The sequence below is a fragment of the Mya arenaria genome, chromosome 3 (genome assembly GCF_026914265.1).
Source record: "Mya arenaria isolate MELC-2E11 chromosome 3, ASM2691426v1".
Classification (NCBI taxonomy): Eukaryota; Metazoa; Mollusca; class Bivalvia; order Myida; family Myidae; genus Mya; species Mya arenaria.
Genome location: NC_069124.1, coordinates 17,185,545 through 17,206,066, shown reverse-complemented (window position 1 = coordinate 17,206,066; position 20,522 = coordinate 17,185,545). Strand labels below are relative to the sequence as shown.

Genomic DNA, 20,522 nt, shown 5'->3' with positions numbered 1-20,522 from the left:
TATTATTCATACCTAGCTTTCATTATGTGCAAGGGGTACCCAGCATGTACACATACAAGTGGTATTTAACAATATCTTCAATTACTTATGCAATATAGATTGTTATATCATACTTAAGAAACAATTTAAGTTAACATTCCACATTGATAAAATGTGTATAAGCGAATGTATGACCTTAATTATTTGTACAGAATTGGGCAATTTCAGTTTCTTCTTCTAACATTTTTAGCTAAATCTTTCAAGTGACTCTTATTCAAAATCAAAATATACACATGTATGAAACATACATTTCGACTGATAAACCTTTAACTACTTACTAAATAATGCATTTATGGAAAATATTGATTCCTGATAACAATATTGTAACTGTGTATTTAATTCCTAAAATTAAAAATATTAAATGATTGGTGAGTGCTAAAAGATTATGAGTGCTAAAAGATTATGATCTTTATGTTTCCTGCAACCTTCTTTCAAATTCAACTCTGTATCCTTCATAAGAATCTTATTTTTTTTATATAAAAAACAATCATATAAACTGTGGAATATCTAATTTGGGAGTAAAAGTGCATCTTTAAGCATAACAGAGATTGGATTCCTATTGTAATACTTTAATCAGAAATCATTCCTTACATTATCAAAATCTAGATATTGCAACAAATAATGGAATTCACCAGTTGAACATTTACAGTGTAAACATAGTCTCTGCCTTATCTTTTAAAATCCACAAATGTTTCTTTTGCTGTTCTACAATTAAATAACAAAACTTGATATAAAGGGTTATACGATAATTGTAAGACATTTATCAACACTTAATTGATTATTATACTACATATAATACAATACATACTGTTCACTACAGGCACTAAGAAGACTGATCAATCAAAATTATATTGTTTGACACCAACAGATTTATGAAAAGAATGTCTTTAGATCGATCCTTCTGGTTCCCTTTTGTTTATCCACATAAAGGATGAAGCACTGAGCTACAATTCCCTCCAAGCCTTCAGATTAAGTAGTTGCACATGCCGACACAAGTAGATTGGATGAAGACGCTGTGGAAAATCTGCCTCAAACCTGAAAGAGGGATATGAATTTCTATAACAAACATATTAATTCATAGCTTTATAAACAATCAACATTTTTCTTTATGTAATTATATATATATAAGATATTTATGCTTTGAACTTTTAGTTTACAACCATGTAAATAATTATTAACATACATTAAAGACGTGATGTATTTCTGGTGGAACTTCTGGTGGAACTTGTTGACCTTTCTCAACAGCAAAGCTGGAAGCCAAAGTTGGAGTCTGTTCGCTCAAACTGAAACATACTAACAAACACAGCAGAAACCGAAAACAATTGCAGATGCAGTGATAAATACTAGTCAAAAGTATACGCAAATGAGAAAGTCAAACAAATATATATAAGAAGTGAATGAAATATAAATTAAACATAGTTCATTTGATCATTTTATGATGCACAGCTCTCTGAAAATCAAAGTTGTTATACATTTCATAAAAGCCCAGCTAGTGCAGTGCTGATTTTCCTCTTGTAAGCAACTCTTTTTCTCCTGTTCCACTCATGAATAAAGAACTGAAGATAGAAACAGAAATGAGATTGTGTCATTTGTCTTGCTGATTTCTTCAGAATCTGGATGAAGCTGTTGAACTGTTCGCAGATTTCTGAGTTCACACTTTCAAATCCTTGAAGTCGAGAGCTTCTAAAAGAAGTAGAGCATTTGTGTGAATAACCATGAAAAATATCGTGAAAAAATCTAACATTCTTGTAGTACCCACTCTCTCTGTTGAGGCAATATTCCTGTAAGTTACAGGCAAAGTCATAAAACACTGCTTGTGGAGGTTTGGCTAGATGAGAGTATAATGAAGCTGATGGATCTTTTCTGCCTTCAGCCACTGTCATGTGGAATCCATAGCAATGACCGTGATCTGGACAAAACCAAAGAAACAAGTTAGATGTGCCGGGTGCTGATTGTTGTATTTTTGAGTAAATCTTTCTGCATCGCTCAAAGTCCATAGCTTCATCATCATGGTCATTGTTTCTGCCTGCTCGGTCCTCATCTATCTGAAATTTGCGTACATTCCTCAGTTTGACTCTGTGAAGGTGACAAAAGATGTGGAGCCATTGAGTGTTATGCAGGAATCAAAAAAATCTATGTATGAACAATTTTCTATTGATTTAATAGAGGATGGAAAGATATATATTCAGGTAGCTGAGGAAGACACCATGATATGTTGTATGAATGAATTTTTTCTCAATATTTAAGAAATTTTTAGTATAATGATTACTTTCAAAATCCAGTGTACACAGGTGGTCGCTCATTGTGTATGATTTGTTTGTCGGCATGTCCAGGTAGTCCTCATCAAACAGTAACAACTTCAGCTTGCTTCTCTGTAAAAGACATTGAATATTTCTCATATTTGTGAGTGAAATATTGCTGAAAAAGACTCCTTTATTTCCACATTGAGTTCAAATATGGAAACTATTGAAAAGGTCTTACCAGGTGTTTTGGACAGAAGCGTAAATCAGTGGTTTCTGGGTCGATTCTTTTTTCTGGGAGATATTCCAGCCAATCATCTAGGGAAGGAAAGGTGATTCTGTCCTAAATAAAAAATCATTTGGGAAATAAAATTGACAGAAAGATGTCTAACAGTGTCATACATGAACACAAGGGAATGAAACAGCTAATTATTTATTGCTCAGTAGGTTAAGGAGATCATCATGGCTATTGATAAACCCTGTCATTACATTTTTAATTTTCTATTTAGTGTTATAAACATGCAAAAAAGTTAAACATTACAAAAAATTTTTTGCACCATACATCAAAGAAGTGGTCGTGTATAATGTGTAACTCCAGGTCTTCGTAGCTCGTTCGCTGAAATCCATTGCATTGCGCCCATTTGCATTCCTCTTCTCGTCCATGTTGTCGCAGGTGTTGTCCCATTCTGGTTGTTGTTAGCCCGATGAATCCACAATTATTCCATTCACAGTGATAGGTCTTGGGGACAAAAACAGAAGAAATTTGTTTATATGGTAAATAAATCATTTAATATTTTTCTGAATTATTACCTTCATTCAGACCATAGAAAATGCAAAATTTTTATTACAAATCTGTTATATTGCATGTTTCTTAATATTAGTCATTAAAGCAAGACCAGTTTAAACTGTTTTATTTTTTTAAATGTCATAAACAAACTTTAGGATAACATGCAGAAGATGAAGGTTGGCACTTAACTTAATAATAGTAACTTTATATTTCATAAATTTTGATCTCTTCGTTATTTTCATGTTAACATATTTTATAACTCACAGGTCCAGGATTTTGCTCAACATCATTTGATAAAAGTAATTTTAATTTGGAGAAATCGGCGTGATCTGCGATATCCAATTCATCTGTAAGAAAATCACAAATTTCTGAATTCATGTACACTTGAGCCTTAATAACTTTTATTTTTACACAGATATTAAGTTGATAAGTAAGTGTTGACAAAAAGAAGCATGAATAACATGAAAAAATTATATAAACAATGTTTGATTTAGTACCCAAGAAAGAAATTAAACCTTGATGGGGAGGTGAAGTTTTTTCTACAGGGTTCAGGCTGGATGTTGAAATGGTGCTCTTCGAGTTTGGCTGACTTCTGCTGCTCTTCGTTGATTTCTTGTTCGTAAATTGTAATAAAATAATTTCATTAAACATTAATATCCATTTTTATTATTTTAACATTAAAATTACCCTAATGGAAAGTTCATTATATATAGATGATGCTTGTTTTGTTTTTCAATGTAATATTGTAATTTATTTCACTGAAAGAGCAAGATAAATGTCATTTCAGAAAGGATATCATAAATTTATAATTTGAGTTCCTGGACCCTGTTTGCACTAAAGTATGGTTTTGACATTAAAACTGACTAAAATTCAGAACAGTGTAAATAACCATTTTGTTTTACTGATAAATTTCTTTTATTAGACAGAAAGCACATAATGAATATTACATATTAATCTGTCATTTTTGGCATTTATTCAATTAAATTTGATTAACATTACAATGAATTGACAATTATTGACAAGCAAGAATCATTGATTATCTAATGAGCATTAAGATTCAGTAAATAAACAAAACTAATGCATATATACAATTATAAACATATCTTTCACTGGGGATGGGGGGAATGTCACATAGAGAAAGTAGACAATCCAATGTATCTTACGCCAATATAAATTTATTGCCACATTTTCATCAAATTCTTGTTTTAAATAGTGGTTTGGGTTGTGTGTTTTTTATAAATGACTGTATCACATTTGGATATGTGTTCATGCTCTGTCTTATTGCATAACACAATGTAACAATCCTCCCTTTTTACATGTAAATGTTTACATCAACACCAGCTGGTATCAATTTAAGCTGTTTCCAATGCCTGACAAATATGCAAGATGGTTAGACCCGTGTTGAGCATTTTTATATCAGTCAATAAATTTAAGGGGCCAGGGGGAAATTTCCGAAAAGGGGGTGGGGGATCAAAATATACCAATTTAATCATAGCCGACTTATTAAAACTTACAAAGTAGTCATGTAAGAAATGAAGATGCCAAGGACTATGAAAAATTTATTATAAAATGTATAATTATAAACTAAGAGGTAAAACTCATTCACTGATATAAAAAAAACTTGTTTACCGTACTACTCAGTAAATATCTAACATACCCGATGACAGAAAGAATTGTCAGTGTTCTTCTTGTATTTGGTCCCTCCAGGAACATGGCGTCGACAGAAATGGTCCAGTAGGAAATCTTCTCTAGAACACTTCACTGGGCAAAGGGGGCAGTCAAACCATGTCTGCTACAGTTAACGGACACAATGCATTCAATATTTCTTGCTTCAAGTTATAAAATGAGGTTTTTACAATTCACTTCGACACTTTTCGTAATATTGCACGTTAAAACATTTCAACAGAAAGCATCAAAGCAATACACCAAAACATTCTTAGAAATAAATAGAAAAAAAAATATGATAATAATAATAATGCAAACTCAAGGGCTATAACTCTGGTTTTACTAAATGAAGCTGGGAATGAAATCCTCATAGATTAACAAAGGCATTGGTTTTGCATTTGCCTACCCTTTTTTTATTAAATTATTGGAAAACTGAATTGTATTTAATTTAAATGATGCTGCAATTTGTTACAAATTGCAATTTCATGTAGCATGTTCTTACCTTGTTTATCTTCTTAACTCCAGTCATTGTAGAGCAGACAGGTAGGCGCTTCTTTGTGGTAATGGCGTCTTCTTTCGGGCACTAAATATGCAAGATATCAAAGCATTTATTATCCATAACCACCATCAAAAGTGTTTCTTCTCTCTATTTCAAGAACACATCAGAACACTAGGACATTGTTATGGCTCAGAAAATGATTAGGATTAACTTTGATAGTTATGTTGATTTTAATCTTCTTTGAAGAAACTACATCACTACAGGAATATTGTAACTTACCATCCAGATGCTATGTACATTGTCTGCCTTCACCTTTACCGTTACATCAGATGTCAACAGAATTTCAACGTGATCTTTATACTGCTCAGATCTACAAATATACATGTGGAAACATAATTGTAACATCAATTAATTGATTTGACAAGTAAATTAAACAGAAGCTTTAACATCAGCAAATATATTTCATTTACCTTTGAACTTTCAGCTGTCTGTGTTGCGTAAATTTTCTTCGCCTTGCCCTTCGATGTTTGTTTGATCTGTGGTTACATGGTCTGGCTGATCTAGCACATTCATCAACCTAAATATTAATGACAAAAAACGTTGGCTACCTTCTGGGTATAAGTCAATCAGGATATATAAAAATATAGCAAAATATGGAAATGTTTCAGGTTGTTTAACCCTTGTCCCTACCAAAGGTAGACAAGAAACAGACATGCTTTAAATGTTTTCATCAATGAATGTATTTAAGTTTAGTTATGTAAATGCTCATTAAATTTTATTAAAATTGTTGCATTGCCCATCTGAAACAGCTTAACAGGCTTTCAAAAAGAACACCAGCACAGGAATCTCAGATTGACATAAGTTTTTTTTGCACTATTACCTATATTTATTAAATAATTATGTTATAATATATATTTTAAGTACAAAACAAACATAACAGAGACCTTCAATACATTGCGCCTTGGTAACTTCACATTATGCTGCACTGAGGTAACATCTGGAACTTCAGCTGCTGGCTGTAAGAATAAAACAAATGTTCCTTTTCCTCATAATATGAAGTTCAGTTCATCTGTTTTATGAAGTCACTATAATTAAGAATAACCTTTGTTATCTCCTCTGAATAGAGGCATTTTCAAAATAAAAAGAACAGTGGTACAAAATAGGAATTAAGGCAAAAAACACACAACATATTTGATTCTTCCATGCTAAGGTTAAAACACTTGACATTGACCACTTTTGCCTTAGTAAATAAGTGTTAATTTACTTTCGACACAAAATAGATAAAATATATATTAGCACAAGCCCCATCCCTGCACTGGTAAAATGTGTTTTGGCTTCCTCAATTTCTGGGTTTTATACTGCAGGGCTTGTTAAAAAAATCAAATGCCAAGCATTTATACATGAATTCGGGCTTGTTCATCCGAAAGACTAACTTGATGACTGACCAAATGTTACGAATATCAAATTAGAAAAGGTTCATAATTGTTTGAATTACCTGTTAATGGTAACTTATGAATGAACATCCTATATCTACCAACCAACACAAGCATCTTATCAGAGAATTCAATGCTTTTGATAAATTATAACTATTCATCTAGCAAATGACATCCATTTAGAGCAAGTGTTGTATTTACCAAACGGACTATTTCCGAGTACAGAGGCTGCTTGCTGGCCTGGACATTCTGGTCACTGACTGGTTCAACAGCAGCTGCCAGGCTTTGAAAATAGTCAGAGCTAAAAATAAGGCACCAGGAAAATATTGTTTTTAATATCTCAGACGTAGGGAGTTAGGAACACCATATGAACTATAATTAAATGGACATCCTTCTTTTAACTGACTAACATATTACAAACCGAACAAGAGTCATACTTAACCTTGCATCATACAACAAGCAATTAAGTGAGACAGTATCGAACAATGCCAACATTTAATATAATTCTTATCATTGTAAAATATTTCATGTTAATTCATCAACACGACATGTTCATCTTATACCCTTAAACAACACTGAGGTAATGACAATATTCGGATATTTTACACAGGCAAAAAACTAATTAACTCAGCTGAATTGTAATATATTTGAAACAAATACCACTGGTCAAAGCTTGATGCATCAATCTCTGCTGAATGTGGTTGGCGTATGTCTTCATTCCAATGTACATCCTGCTGATAGGCTATTTCACTCCAGGAATACACATCCTCCTCAATCACCTGACTACAATGTCTACCACCAACACGACTCAGATGAAGTCCATCACGACCCAACACATCAGCACATTCCTTAATTGTATATAAAAACAGAATGCATGGTTTAACAAACTTTTCAATCATTGGAATATTAAGTCTTCATCTTTGCTTTTCAATATACTATCTTGTTAACGGAGATACAGAAACAAAAATAATGATATTGCTCATATACTGTTTTTGAAAAAGTTGGTGAATATTATATAAATATTGCATGCCTTCCAGTGTGACAGTACATATTGTTAACATGAGGGAAATACTGTTACCGAGGAGAAGCCGAGGGTAACAGTATTTACCCGAATGTTGACAATATGTACTGTCACACTAGAAGCCATGCAATATTTATTTTATTATACCGAACACAGTTACATTTATATACATGATATATAAGATTTTTACAATAACACAACTTTCAAGTTTAATCAATTTATTCTGTAATTATTGTTTGTTTACTTTAGCTGTCATTTTGTTGCAAATGTTGTTTAGAAATAAGGCAAACACCGGTTGTAACCAGATTCACAATACATTTTAATAAGCGCTTACCACCTCAGACTTGGGAAACCAAAAAATGCCTATTTTAAGACGTGCGTGCTATGTGACAGTATCATGTCAACCGGTCAAAACGATACTGTCAGTGTGTGACAGTACGAAATTGCCCATGATGGGAATATGAGAAATTAACATGGGCAGGTCACGTGACTTATAATAATGATATATGTATACCAATGAAATAAACAATATCATTATGACAACCCATATCCACAAAGGCATAAAAATGCATTACAGTTACATATTTCTACCTGTCTATATAAATAAGGATCATCTTAAATTTGCCAAATATCTACAACTTTTATTTCTGTATTGCATAAACTTATTTTGTTGATTTATACCTGAGCTCCATATCCAAGGAATCTGATGTATGGGATGGCCTCTGAAATGTCCATTAGCATGGTGTTAGCATTCTGGATCCATCTGTTGAAGACTCTCGCTAATGTTGAAGATACTCGTCTGTCATTCTTTTTTCGTGGCAGAATAGAACATAAAACAATCTCAGTTTCCGGACTCGTCTCGTGGATACTATCACATACCTCAGTGACTCTCCTTTGAAATAAACATACATTATTTAATAGACTATTAATAAAGCCAAGGCAAACAAGTAGTGACTTCTTCAAATAAAGCATTATAAAGTCGTAATAACACTTTGTCATAACTTTCTTGAATCAGGCATATTTCATAACATTAAAACTTGAGGAAAAGGAGATTAAATAAAATTTCATAAATTGTTTTGTTACTTAGTAGACAAAATGTGTGTCATTGAAATAGAGTACGCCAAAGGGAGTTTTTAAAAACTGGTACCTTGACGAAGCTTATTGAAAAGACTGCTTCGTACGTAATAGAATCAAACATATTTAATGTGTACCTATAAAACACATCCTCTCTGGCTTGAACATCATTGGAGCCAAGATGAATATAGACACATGGGTAAAACTCCTTCTTCAATGAAAGCTGCAGAACTGCCACAAATCCCTTCTTGTCATTCACAAACTTGGCTCCTACAATTGAGGTAAACTGAACAATGGTAGCTTTTGTTTTATATGTTTTCTTTAACCACGACCCCCCCCCCCCCCCCCGGGTCCAGAATACCGGTGACTTTCACTCTCGGTCCAGCAAATCCCGGGTTTAACCCCAGCCCTGTGGGGACAAACTGCTAACCCTAACCCCGGTAAGGACCATTTCTTGGGGGGGGGGGGGGGGGTGGCGGGCGGGGGGGGGGGGGGGGGCGGGCGGGGGGGGGGGGGGTGGCGGGCGGGGGGGGGGGGGGCGTGGTTACAATTGACTGATGTATTAATAATATTATTTTGGTATTGGATGGTTCAAATCAATCAAGAAACATTTGATTCAATAATTAATATGGAATGGAATATGCAGTACCATATCTTGTGATATGATTGGCGCATGGAATTTAATTGGTATTAAATAAAAAAACATTTTTCCTTTTCTTTTCACATAATACACTGTTTAAAAAGTGGTCGTGTGGAGTTCTTGTTTGTCCATATACGTAAAAAATTTATTCAGTTTAGCTTGACTGATATGTGGGATGTTTAAACAGGAAAAGTGAAAAGAAAGAAGGTCTTTAACTAGAAACTTAAGAAAAACATTTTGTATACACCAATCACTTTAACAAGTACTTTGAGCTAACAGGGACCTTTAGATGAAATGGCTGAGAAACAAGGCAATATATGACATTTTTACTTCTAGCAATATATTGGCCTACATGTATCTGTACCTTGTGTGGGTAAGAACCACCAGCCCAGCTCAATAGGTTAGAGAACTGTGCTAATGTTCCTGCCGCCATGGGTTTGAGTCCAAAAGAAGGCTATTATTCAAACAAACAATATTTCCTCCAAATTGTTTTCCTTACTTGTGTCAATAAAAGGTAAAAATGCCAGAATCAGCTTATAGGTTAATTGGGGCCAAGGAGTGTAAAATGTGTGAGCAAGAACAAGCTACAAAATAAATGGCGGAGTGGAGTAAACAGTGTGTGGGTAATGGTAAATAGACATGTTATCACTTCTTTATGCAAACATTATGCTGTGAACAAGTTTGTCATGTCAAGATTTTTTTTATAAAATTCACTGCAATTTGTATAAATCAACATAATTTGCAAATATGAAATTGGACAAAAAAATTTGGGAAAAATAAAATTTATGGTCCAGTGAAACAGCCTTGAGAAGCCTTTGCACAAAATTAATCACTGGAATGCCATGCTAGTGCAATCAAATCATGGGTTCAAGCCACACACAGGATGCACTCTTTCTCGCAGGACTACTTATATACGGATATATCAAAAGTAAAATGCAAGAATCTCTGGATCAGCCTAAAAGGTTATTGGTGGAAGGCATGAAGCGTGTGTATATGCGTGTGTGTGTGCATGTGTAAAAACCAGCTGCCCAGCTAGCCAATTGGTTAGAGGGCTGTGCTATTGTTCTGGTATTCATGTGTCCAGCCACCACACTGGGTACTTTCACTACCTCCACGGATGTCTTTATTGGTGTCAGAAAAGAAAGAACCGAGTGCCAGAATCACCCTTAAATGTAAATATGGGGAAAATTAGAGAGTGTTTGGATACGAAATCCTTCATGTCCGGAAAGCTCAGTTGGTTCGAGCAGTTCTGGGTTGAAAGCCAACACTGCATGGACACACTTTTCCTCACAGAATACCCTTGAGATAATAGTGCTACGCTAATTCACCAGTCAATATTGTAACCTTGGCCCCCAGGGTCAGGGGAATAGCCGGGACTTTGACTTTCGGTCCAGCCAACCCCGGGTAAAATCCCTGCCCTGCGGGAACGAACTGATGGTTAAACCCCGGCCAAATGCCCTCGCACCTCAGAGACTCTACATGAAGCCCAATCTCGGCTTAATTTGGCGCTATGACAAAAACACCGCAGTCACCCGGCCCTGTGGGGCCACCTGGAAAGTAGAAACATGGCCCTTTTCACCGGCTATCCCTGGTATTCCCCCGGACCTGGGGGGGGGGGGTTACAATTTACTGGTGCATAACATAGTGTTTACAGTAATAACCATCAAATATATCAGGGCAAATTGGATACTATAAGGCTAAGGTCTTCGGGTTGATGAAATATGTCGTCTGCAAAACTGAAGGAGACTATAAGTTGAATAGTGGCAGATTATTTGGGTCATAATACATTCACTAACATCTTTATGCAATATTGAAGCAAAATAGTTCGCCATAATCATTTAAATAACATCCATTTGCCTTTTAAAAATGTGTGTACCTGATACTGGGAGGCATCGAATAGTGGACCAATTTGGAATCGCTGCTTGGATACGATGTACGTTGGAATCACCTGCCACAAGCGCACTACCAAGACATCCACTTGAATCTGCAATGGAAGAAAACACACGCTCCTCGACCTGGATGTGCATCTCGACAGAAAAGAAAATATAGACAAATACTGCTGGTTTTTTTTTAAAAATAAAGTCGCGAAATCAAATGACGATTCACAATACAAGCGAAAACGCGATAAATAATTCTAGGAACTTAATTCAGTCACAATTATATTCAAAAAAAAGGCGCGAGTAGTATTTTGATTTAAAGTTTGGTCAGCGATGATATCTAAGCAAGCTTAAATCTCAGTTTCAATCTCAAGAAATTCGAATCGAATCTCTCTCGTGAGCTTTCCGTGACAGAAAGCATCAGTTTCCGGGTCATTTCTCCAGAAGTGTGCGTAGATCGTAACCTTTGCAATACGTCATGTGCTATTTTAAGCATTTTCCATATAAGGTAATCCTCTACTTCCGATACCGAAAAACTTACAACAGGCCTCTCATTAATAGCGTATCATATACAATCTACTTATCTGATAATGTTGAGTGGATCTTTAAAGCTAATGGCAATCTGCACATTGCCATGGTCATGACCACTGGACGCGTACATCAGATTTAAATTGAACTGCAGTGACATAAACCCTTGTCAATCATTATATTTGTAAGTGTACAAAATCCCCTGTTATTCTATTCCAAACCCTTGCATATAAAAATAGTAGAGTTTTCATTTATTCCATTCGTATCTCCGAACTATGCTTGGCCGGGGTTGGCTACATGTAGCTACATGTCCTCTATTTTGTTTAAGCTGGATTCCGTTATCACGTCGCTAAAGGCAAAAGGTTGTTTAAAAGGGGCAAGACATATTCTAGATTTTGAGGCAGACGATTGGATAACTCGAGATGACGTCAGCAAAGGTCTCGAGACCCTAGCTAAACATGACCTCACATTTGACCTGCTTGTAAGGTAATTATATGAGTATATGCTATTTTAATAACATGTTGGCACAGCAGAAAGAAACACGTAATTCTTAGAAGAGCAATATCTAAATTGTTTTGAAAGGTGCTTTATGTATTTTTTGTTTCTTCGGTCATGTCCTTAATTGTTGATTTCGATCTATTTTGAACTTTGTTTAACCCTATTAATAATAGTTACAGCACCACAACCTGAGATATTTATAATAGTTACAGCACTACAACCTGAGTTATTTAGAGTATAAAAGAGCACATGAGCGATGTTGTACAATTTCAGTCACGAATAGCTGCGCACATGTAGTTCATGTTTCAATTAAAACAACATGGAAAGGCTACCGATCATTGTTTTGTTGTATAAACTGACACGTGTAAAATGTACTGCACACTGCCTTGTTGTTTTAATTGACATAATGCAGGACCATTAGACACGACCTTGTGGTCTCAATTGCCACATGTAGGACAAACTTGACATGACATTGTGGTCTCAGTTGACACATGTAGGAGTTACTTGACATGACCTTTTGGGCTTAGTTGACACATGTAGGAGAAACTTGACATGACCTTATGGTTTCAATTGACACATGTATGAGTAACTTGACACGACCTTGTGGGCTTAGTTGACACATGTAGGAGTCACTTGACATGACCTTGTGGGCTCCATTGATACATGTAGAAGTAACTTGACATGACCTTGTGTGCTCAATTGACACATGTAGGAGAAACTTGACATGACCTTGTGGGCTCTATTGACACATGTAAGAATAACTTGACATGACCTTGTGGGCTCAATTGACAGATGTTGGAATAGCTTGACATGACCATGTGGGCTCAATTGACAGATGTTGGAATAGCTTGACATGACCATGTGGGCTCAATTGACAGATGTTGGAATAGCTTGACATGACCATGTGGGCTCAATTGACACATGTAGGAATAACTTGACAAGACCTTGTGGGCTCAATTGACACATATAGGAATAACTTGACATGACATCGTGGTTTCAATTGACACATGTAAGAATAACTTAACATGGCTTTGTGAGCTCTGTTGACACATGTAGGAGTAACTTGACATGACCTTTTGGGCTCTATTGACACATGTAGGAGTAACTTGACATGACATTGTGGTCTCTATTGACACATGTAGGAGTAACTTTCACCACGGCTTATTTCTTCAGGCCACATCACCTTCCATTGGTCCCAACCGTCGTCGCAAAACACCCGAGGTAAAATGTTGATTTAAAATTGTATTTGAAATTTCATTGTCATGTCAATGCATTTGATTCACTCACTCTGAAAGCATGATTATGTGACAAAAAAAAACAACTAAAAATACCCAAATGTTGTAGCCTTCGTTTCATCATAAACCACATTGCCAAACCAATATTCTCGGAGGGTAGGACAACGGGCTGGTGGAATGACATGACACAGATTGCCAAATTCCCAAACGCTTTCTGCAAAATGTAAGTAGTTGTTACATTGGCATTATTTGAGTATATATTTAGGGTCATAACTGCGTAAAAGCATCGATACAGAACGTGCTTATAATGAGCGCATCTCCTCTTGTTCACAAAGCTTCCCCTTGAAGTGTTATTGAATTCAAGCTGGTGGTTGCTGAGGAATAGACTGGACACGAATAGTGGGGTGGACTGGTCCTATATCACACTTTAGAGCAATTAGAACGGCCAAACCTCTGCGAACAATCAGTAAGCCTAAATGTGCTGATAATATGCGCATCTCTTCCTGAGGTTAAGCTTGTCATAAACATTCATTGTCTAGTATATGGTTGTTGAAAAATAAAAATAATGCTGGACACGCAGAGGAAGCAGCGACCATATGTTCACCGAATGTTTTTCGGGGAGCAGAATAAAATAAATTATAAATATAAAATCACGATCGTTGATAAGCAGCCACACCATTCATAGACATTAAAAGTTGTCTTATTACACCAAATTCAAAAGTGACGTTTCTTTAGAACACACCAATAATATCTGAACTAAACATCCATAGTAGACCACATACTTGAGTTTTCCTCTTGTTGATAGATATAATTGTTGTCAATAACTAGTCGTCGAACTTTACGCTCTGTGTACCTCCTCGAGTGCATGTTTGATTTGACTCGTTTGAGTTTGGTTGGTGTTCACCAAGCCGAACAAGTTTTTATCCGGGTTCTCCCACAATACAAGACTACATTCTTAGCAACATCAAACCAACGAATGTGACGCAGCATAAGTTAATATAACTGTCTTCACATTCGTTGTAAACAAATAAAGCTTATACTTAAAACATTTCGTACGTTACCTGTTCTCTCGTCGAGTATTTGTTTGCCGTTGACCTGTGTGTCTTATACATGTAGTTCAAATGTTAAACTGCAGATTCATTGTATATTTTTGCACATAATTCTCCCAATTTAAGAACCACTATTTTACAGATCTGGGTTGATTTCTGAGCAAAAAGAAGACACATGGGGGTCCATAGACTACCCACCGTTCATTGACGTAAGATTGTTGTTGGTTTAAAATGTATATACATTGACCTTCATGACGTTAATAACTGATATGCTTAACAATTTTAAGCCCAGCCAAGTCTTGTCTTTCGTAAAAAATGCGTTTGTGTTTAATTGTTGTGGTATGGCTTAGACTTCTCTTCTGGTATACATGGCAATTTGCTAATTTCAGTTGAATAATGCAACTTTAGAAAGACACTTATTTTATTCAATGTCTCTTACAGCACGTTCTCTCAGTATTTGGAGTAGACAGATGTGTGTTTGGATCAGACTGGCCCGTTTTCGAAAATGCTGGGGTCACCTATGAAGAAAACCTCGCCAATACAGAAACACTCCTGGCAAAACTCGACCAAAATGAGAGATTGAAGATATTTCGGGAAAACGCTATCAAATTTTATAAATTGGATTTGTAATGTGCGCATTTTCATACATTTGGCTTCATTGATAAAGAAACAAAATGCAATGACTTTCATTTGACCTGTTTAACCTCGTTTTTGACCGGGATGCAACGATTTTGTATTGCAAGTATTATTTCGTGCCATATGCAACGTCCTCCACCTGCGACTTATCCTAATGCTTACAACTACCACCATGAACCTTCATTATTGATTAAATATGGGGAGTCTAGGGCCAGTTATATGGGAGTTGTGAATATTGTCCCCAGGTCACAAAGTCCCCCAACTGTGACTTATCCTAATGCCTAAAACGATGGCTGTGTACCCTCATCAGAGGTAAGATATGGGGAAAGCAGGGAACCTAGGGCTCCATTTCCAAACCCGTCCCCTGGGTAGCAGAATAGGGGTAATTATCAATATTGTCCACAAGACTCAGGGTACCCATATGCTTATTTCCAAGGGTATTCTTTTCCACCCGCGCATGATGTCTTGGTTCGTTATCCTCTATCTTACAATCAATATAGGGGGTATACCTACCCAATAGTCCCTCCATCCAGAGTAGGGCCCTCACCAACTGGGGTTTCTGGCGAGGGACATGGGTATCCATTTTTGCAACCTGACCGAGGTTATGCACCTTTGCCACTTAAACAATTTAATGCGCCCTACCCAGCTTAAATGGTAATTCGAGTGTATCCGTTAACTTTACTGGAGACCGCTCAAAAGTGTGCAGAACATTTGTGCCTGATATGATTAATGTATCAAATCAAGGGGCTCCATCGGTTGGGTTAAATTTGGAAGATTCTATGTGCACTCGCCAGGGTACGCAGGAGGGGGTTGGATTTAATCTGGTCTGGAATGATGATGCCATTGAGCAGGAAGCATGCAGTCTTGGGAGAGAAGGAGACAAAGGGCCAAAGTCAGAGAAGTCTGTTTATATGGCGCGAATGCCTTCAGGGGTAGAATTTTACGGTACTTCTAACTGGGAGTATTTGAATCAAAGTTTATGTGATTCAAAAGAGCTAGTAAGTTTTCATATGGTCATGCTTTGGACCAGTTGTGCAAGACTAGGGGAAGGGGGAAAGGCGGCAAAAGTCCATGCCATTGTCAATAAAACTAGCCAACATATGTACTTTATGGAGATTCTTGATTGTCTAAGGGAACGGTATGGGGGTTCACTTTCCCAGAGACAGCTACTCTTGAATTTCAACATGCAGTTCAAGAAGAGGGGGAATCTGTTGTATAATTGAGTAGATGGGGTCCTTAAAAAGGGTCTCGGGCTTATGAGAGTCAATCGGTCGATTTCCTTGAAAAAGAGGCAACCACCAAAATTTGTAGGGGGATACTAGATAGTGGTGTCAGTCAGTGGTCCCGAACAGCAAGGGCCACAGTTGATGTCGTAAAGTTGTATCAACATACTGTTAAGTCTAACGAGCCTTGGAAACGGGTGGGCTTAGTGTCCCCAGTCCCCTCATATAACTAAATATGATGCCGCCTCTGTAGCTAGGGTGGTATCCACGTCTGAGGACAAAGATCATCCTCAATCCACGAGTCCTATAGAAAATAGACAAGGGCAGGGTAAAGCGAGGAGCCTGGGTCGTTTGTGGAATCTGCTATCAAAATTTCTGAAAAGGGCAGGGAACCATGCTCCGTACATTTGTATGCCAGACGAAAGGGTAGCGCGTTCAGGGTTCTGTAGCCGGAGTCCTTCTCCCGGGGGAGGATTGGGTGTTTAGCATGTGGTGATACCTCCCACTTTAAACGGGAATGCAAGAATAAGGTACAAGAATAAAGCTGTAACCTTTGCAGAGCCTTACAAGTCCCTGGACAGAAGCTCTGAGAGTTTTCAAATTGTGTGCCTGGTCACGTAAGTCAATCCTGGGTGCGAATGCCATTCAAGGCAGGTCCGTCCCAATGAAGTTGGTGAGTCCCGATTAGATAAACGATGTGAAGGGTAAGGTATATTTGATCCTTCCAGAAAATGATACCGCCTTTCCATTTACTGAGTCCCGAGTAGACAGGTTTTAGGCATCATATCCAGAAAATGAAAGGGTCTGTGAATTGGTGGGTCACCCGGCAAGTATTGATACTATTTCAGTGGGGACTAATCCAATCGTTCTAAAGGGCAGTATGACAAACTTTAGCCTAATTGATGTTAGTGTGAATCGGTTTGAAGTTTCTGTCATAGTAGATACAGCGGCAGAAGTTACCATTATTTCTGACCATCTGTACAGTAGGATAAAAAACGTCCCCCTATACTCCAAAATGCGCGTCTTATGAATGTATTGCCGGATTCTTCAATAGTTATGTAGTTGATCACCTGATGTTTTGTATTTGGGGCATTGAAACTGTTTACTTGGCCCCAATTGAAGCTGAAATGCTACTAGGAGCAGATTTGCTGCATAGGGAACAAGCAATTGTTAATCTCCGCATGTGCGTATTGGAGTTTGTGGGGTGGGAGGTCCCAATCCCGGGTATGTCAAGTAACCGTGGCAAAACGGGTTTTGGTGCCACCGAACGGGCCGACCAAGTAGGACCATTCCAGTGTGGGAAGGCAATATCAGGGTCTTACTTGGTAGAGGCACGAGAGGGTCTTGCAGAATCAGCACTTGTGGAGGGCAGGAACCATTGGAGCCCGCTAATGGGACCAGGTTCGACTGGGTTACTCCCTCGGAAAGGGGTTGTGCTCAAATAGGGGGAATAGTTAAAATATCCCAAGGGACACCTTTGCACGAGATGAGTTAAACTTTTGGGATTTTCAGGGCATTTACCATACAATTGACACAGGCTTAGCACATCATATTAAGAAAAGTATGAGGCTTACTCCTACTAAATTGGAGAGGGGGAAAGGGCCGTTGGTTTAGTGATGTGGTTGAAGTGGCACCTGTTGACGGTGTTGGAGTTAGGAGGTCAGGGTCTTTGGCTAGGAAACCGGCCACATAACAAGCTTTGAGTTGCTTGCAGAGTTGCTCTAACTGTGAAGTCATCTTCTCCAGGATGGGCGGGACTGTCAAAACTAAGCTACTATCGTTGAATGACGTAGTTGAATTTCATTTCGTAACTTTGTTGGTTGGAAAAGTCCTGATGGCTTGTGTTGAGGAGCTGGTAAAAGCTCCCAGTAGTTGCTGTCCTGGGGCCGTATTCAATATACATCTTAGATCTGTCCTTACAATATGATAAAATCCTTATTTCTTAATCTTACGGAAGGTTAGAGTCGATCTTATTTATTAGTTATATTTAAAACTAATCTTGTTCTATTGACACATGTAAGAATAACTTGACATGACCTTGTGGGCTCAATTGACAGATGTTGGAATAGCTTGACATGACCATGTGGGCTCAATTGACAGATGTTGGAATAGCTTGACATGACCATGTGGGCTCAATTGACAGATGTTGGAATAGCTTGACATGACCATGTGGGCTCAATTGACACATGTAGGAATAACTTGACAAGACCTTGTGGGCTCAATTGACACATATAGGAATAACTTGACATGACATCGTGGTTTCAATTGACACATGTAAGAATAACTTAACATGGCTTTGTGAGCTCTGTTGACACATGTAGGAGTAACTTGACATGACCTTTTGGGCTCTATTGACACATGTAGGAGTAACTTGACATGACATTGTGGTCTCTATTGACACATGTAGGAGTAACTTTCACCACGGCTTATTTCTTCAGGCCACATCACCTTCCATTGGTCCCAACCGTCGTCGCAAAACACCCGAGGTAAAATGTTGATTTAAAATTGTATTTGAAATTTCATTGTCATGTCAATGCATTTGATTCACTCACTCTGAAAGCATGATTATGTGACAAAAAAACAACTAAAAATACCCAAATGTTGTAGCCTTCGTTTCATCATAAACCACATTGCCAAACCAATATTCTCGGAGGGTAGGACAACGGGCTGGTGGAATGACATGACACAGATTGCCAAATTCCCAAACGCTTTCTGCAAAATGTAAGTAGTTGTTACATTGGCATTATTTGAGTATATATTTAGGGTCATAACTGCGTAAAAGCATCGATACAGAACGTGCTTATAATGAGCGCATCTCCTCTTGTTCAGAAAGCTTCCCCTTGAAGTGTTATTGAATTCAAGCTGGTGGTTGCTGAGGAATAGACTGGACACGAATAGTGGGGTGGACTGGTCCTATATCACACTTTAGAGCGATTAGAACGGCCAAACCTCTGCGAACAATCAGTAAGCCTAAATGTGCTGATAATATGCGCATCTCTTCCTGAGGTTAAGCTTGTCATAAACATTCATTGTCTAGTATATGGTTGTTGAAAAATAAAAATAATGCTGGACACGCAGAGGAAGCAGCGACCATATGTTCACCGAATGTTTTTCGGGGAGCAGAATAAAATAAATTATAAATATAAAATCACGATCGTTGATAAGCAGCCACACCATTCATAGACATTAAAAGTTGTCTTATTACACCAAATTCAAAAGTGACGTTTCTTTAGAACACACCAATAATATCTGAACTAAACATCCATAGTAGACCACATACTTGAGTTTTCCTCTTGTTGATAGATATAATTGTTGTCAATAACTAGTCGTCGAACTTTACGCTCTGTGTACCTCCTCGAGTGCATGTTTGATTTGACTCGTTTGAGTTTGGTTGGTGTTCACCAAGCCGAACAAGTTTTTATCCGGGTTCTCCGACAATACAAGACTACATTCTTAGCAACATCAAACCAACGAATGTGACGCAGCATAAGTTAATATAACTGTCTTCACATTCGTTGTAAACAAATAAAGCTTATACTTAAAACATTTCGTACGTTACCTGTTCTCTCGTCGAGTATTTGTTTGCCGTTGACCTGTGTGTCTTATACATGTAGTTCAAATGTTAAACTGCAGATTCATTGTATATTTTTGCACATAATTCTCCCAATTTAAGAACCACTATTTTACAGATCTGGGTTGATTTCTGAGCAAAAAGAAGACACATGGGGGTCCATAGACTACCCACCGTTCATTGACGTAAGATTGTTGTTGGTTTAAAATGTATATACATTGACCTTCATGACGTTAATAACTGATATGCTTAACAATTTTAAGCCCAGCCAAGTCTTGTCTATCGTAAAAAATGCGTTTGTGTTTAATTGTTGTGGTATGGCTTAGACTTCTCTTCTGGTATACATGGCAATTTGCTAATTTCAGTTGAATAATGCAACTTTAGAAAGACACTTATTTTATTCAATGTCTCTTACAGCACGTTCTCTCAGTATTTGGAGTAGACAGATGTGTGTTTGGATCAGACTGGCCCGTTTTCGAAAATGCTGGGGTCACCTATGAAGAAAAC

General features: G+C 37.2%; 2 protein-coding genes and 1 long non-coding RNA gene across 4 annotated transcripts in view; 2 read left to right on the top strand and 1 right to left on the bottom strand.

Moving 5' to 3' along the window:
- The window catches only part of LOC128227662 (uncharacterized protein y4mH-like), a 28,830-nt gene extending 13,615 nt beyond the window's left edge, over nucleotides 1-15,215 (top strand). The window contains exons 3-7 of the mRNA XM_052938403.1: nucleotides 12,132-12,289; nucleotides 13,475-13,522; nucleotides 13,646-13,759; nucleotides 14,728-14,794; nucleotides 15,027-15,215. Of these exons, the coding sequence (XP_052794363.1) occupies nucleotides 12,132-12,289; nucleotides 13,475-13,522; nucleotides 13,646-13,759; nucleotides 14,728-14,794; nucleotides 15,027-15,215 (576 nt within the window). The remainder of the gene's footprint in view (nucleotides 1-12,131; nucleotides 12,290-13,474; nucleotides 13,523-13,645; nucleotides 13,760-14,727; nucleotides 14,795-15,026) is intronic.
- LOC128227659 (uncharacterized) lies at nucleotides 593-11,824 on the bottom strand. 2 transcript variants are annotated; one of them, XM_052938400.1, is made up of 17 exons: nucleotides 11,275-11,824; nucleotides 8,896-9,028; nucleotides 8,366-8,576; nucleotides 7,324-7,511; nucleotides 6,865-6,946; nucleotides 6,175-6,246; nucleotides 5,701-5,807; nucleotides 5,510-5,600; nucleotides 5,234-5,314; nucleotides 4,724-4,858; nucleotides 3,582-3,678; nucleotides 3,331-3,413; nucleotides 2,842-3,018; nucleotides 2,521-2,622; nucleotides 2,309-2,411; nucleotides 1,223-1,332; nucleotides 593-1,074 (listed from the first exon to the last, which is right to left on the bottom strand). In XM_052938400.1, exons 1-17 carry the CDS (start codon nucleotides 11,423-11,425, stop codon nucleotides 1,069-1,071), a joined length of 1,929 nt encoding a protein of 642 aa, XP_052794360.1. In that variant the 5' UTR covers nucleotides 11,426-11,824; the 3' UTR covers nucleotides 593-1,068. The 2 variants fall into 2 exon arrangements, with proteins under 2 accessions (XP_052794360.1, XP_052794361.1); XM_052938401.1 differs by having other exon boundaries at nucleotides 4,724-4,855.
- Nucleotides 15,216-19,049: 3,834 nt separating the features above from the next.
- LOC128227665 (uncharacterized) lies at nucleotides 19,050-20,522 on the top strand. The gene is made up of 3 exons (XR_008259844.1): nucleotides 19,050-19,165; nucleotides 20,134-20,200; nucleotides 20,433-20,522. It is a non-coding gene; the product is annotated as an uncharacterized LOC128227665 (long non-coding RNA).

Bases quoted from the DNA above. Each gene is read 5' to 3' on its own strand.
- LOC128227659 (XM_052938400.1), bottom strand. From the start codon at position 11,425: ATGCACATCCAGGTCGAGGAGCGTGTGTTTTCTTCCATTGCAGATTCA. The intron at 5,315-5,509 runs GTAAGTTACAAT...TTGCATATTTAG, and splicing joins ATGTACATAGCATCTGGATG to TGCCCGAAAGAAGACGCCAT. The intron at 2,623-2,841 runs GTATGGTGCAAA...TTTTTTATTTAG, and splicing joins TACACGACCACTTCTTTGAT to GACAGAATCACCTTTCCTTC.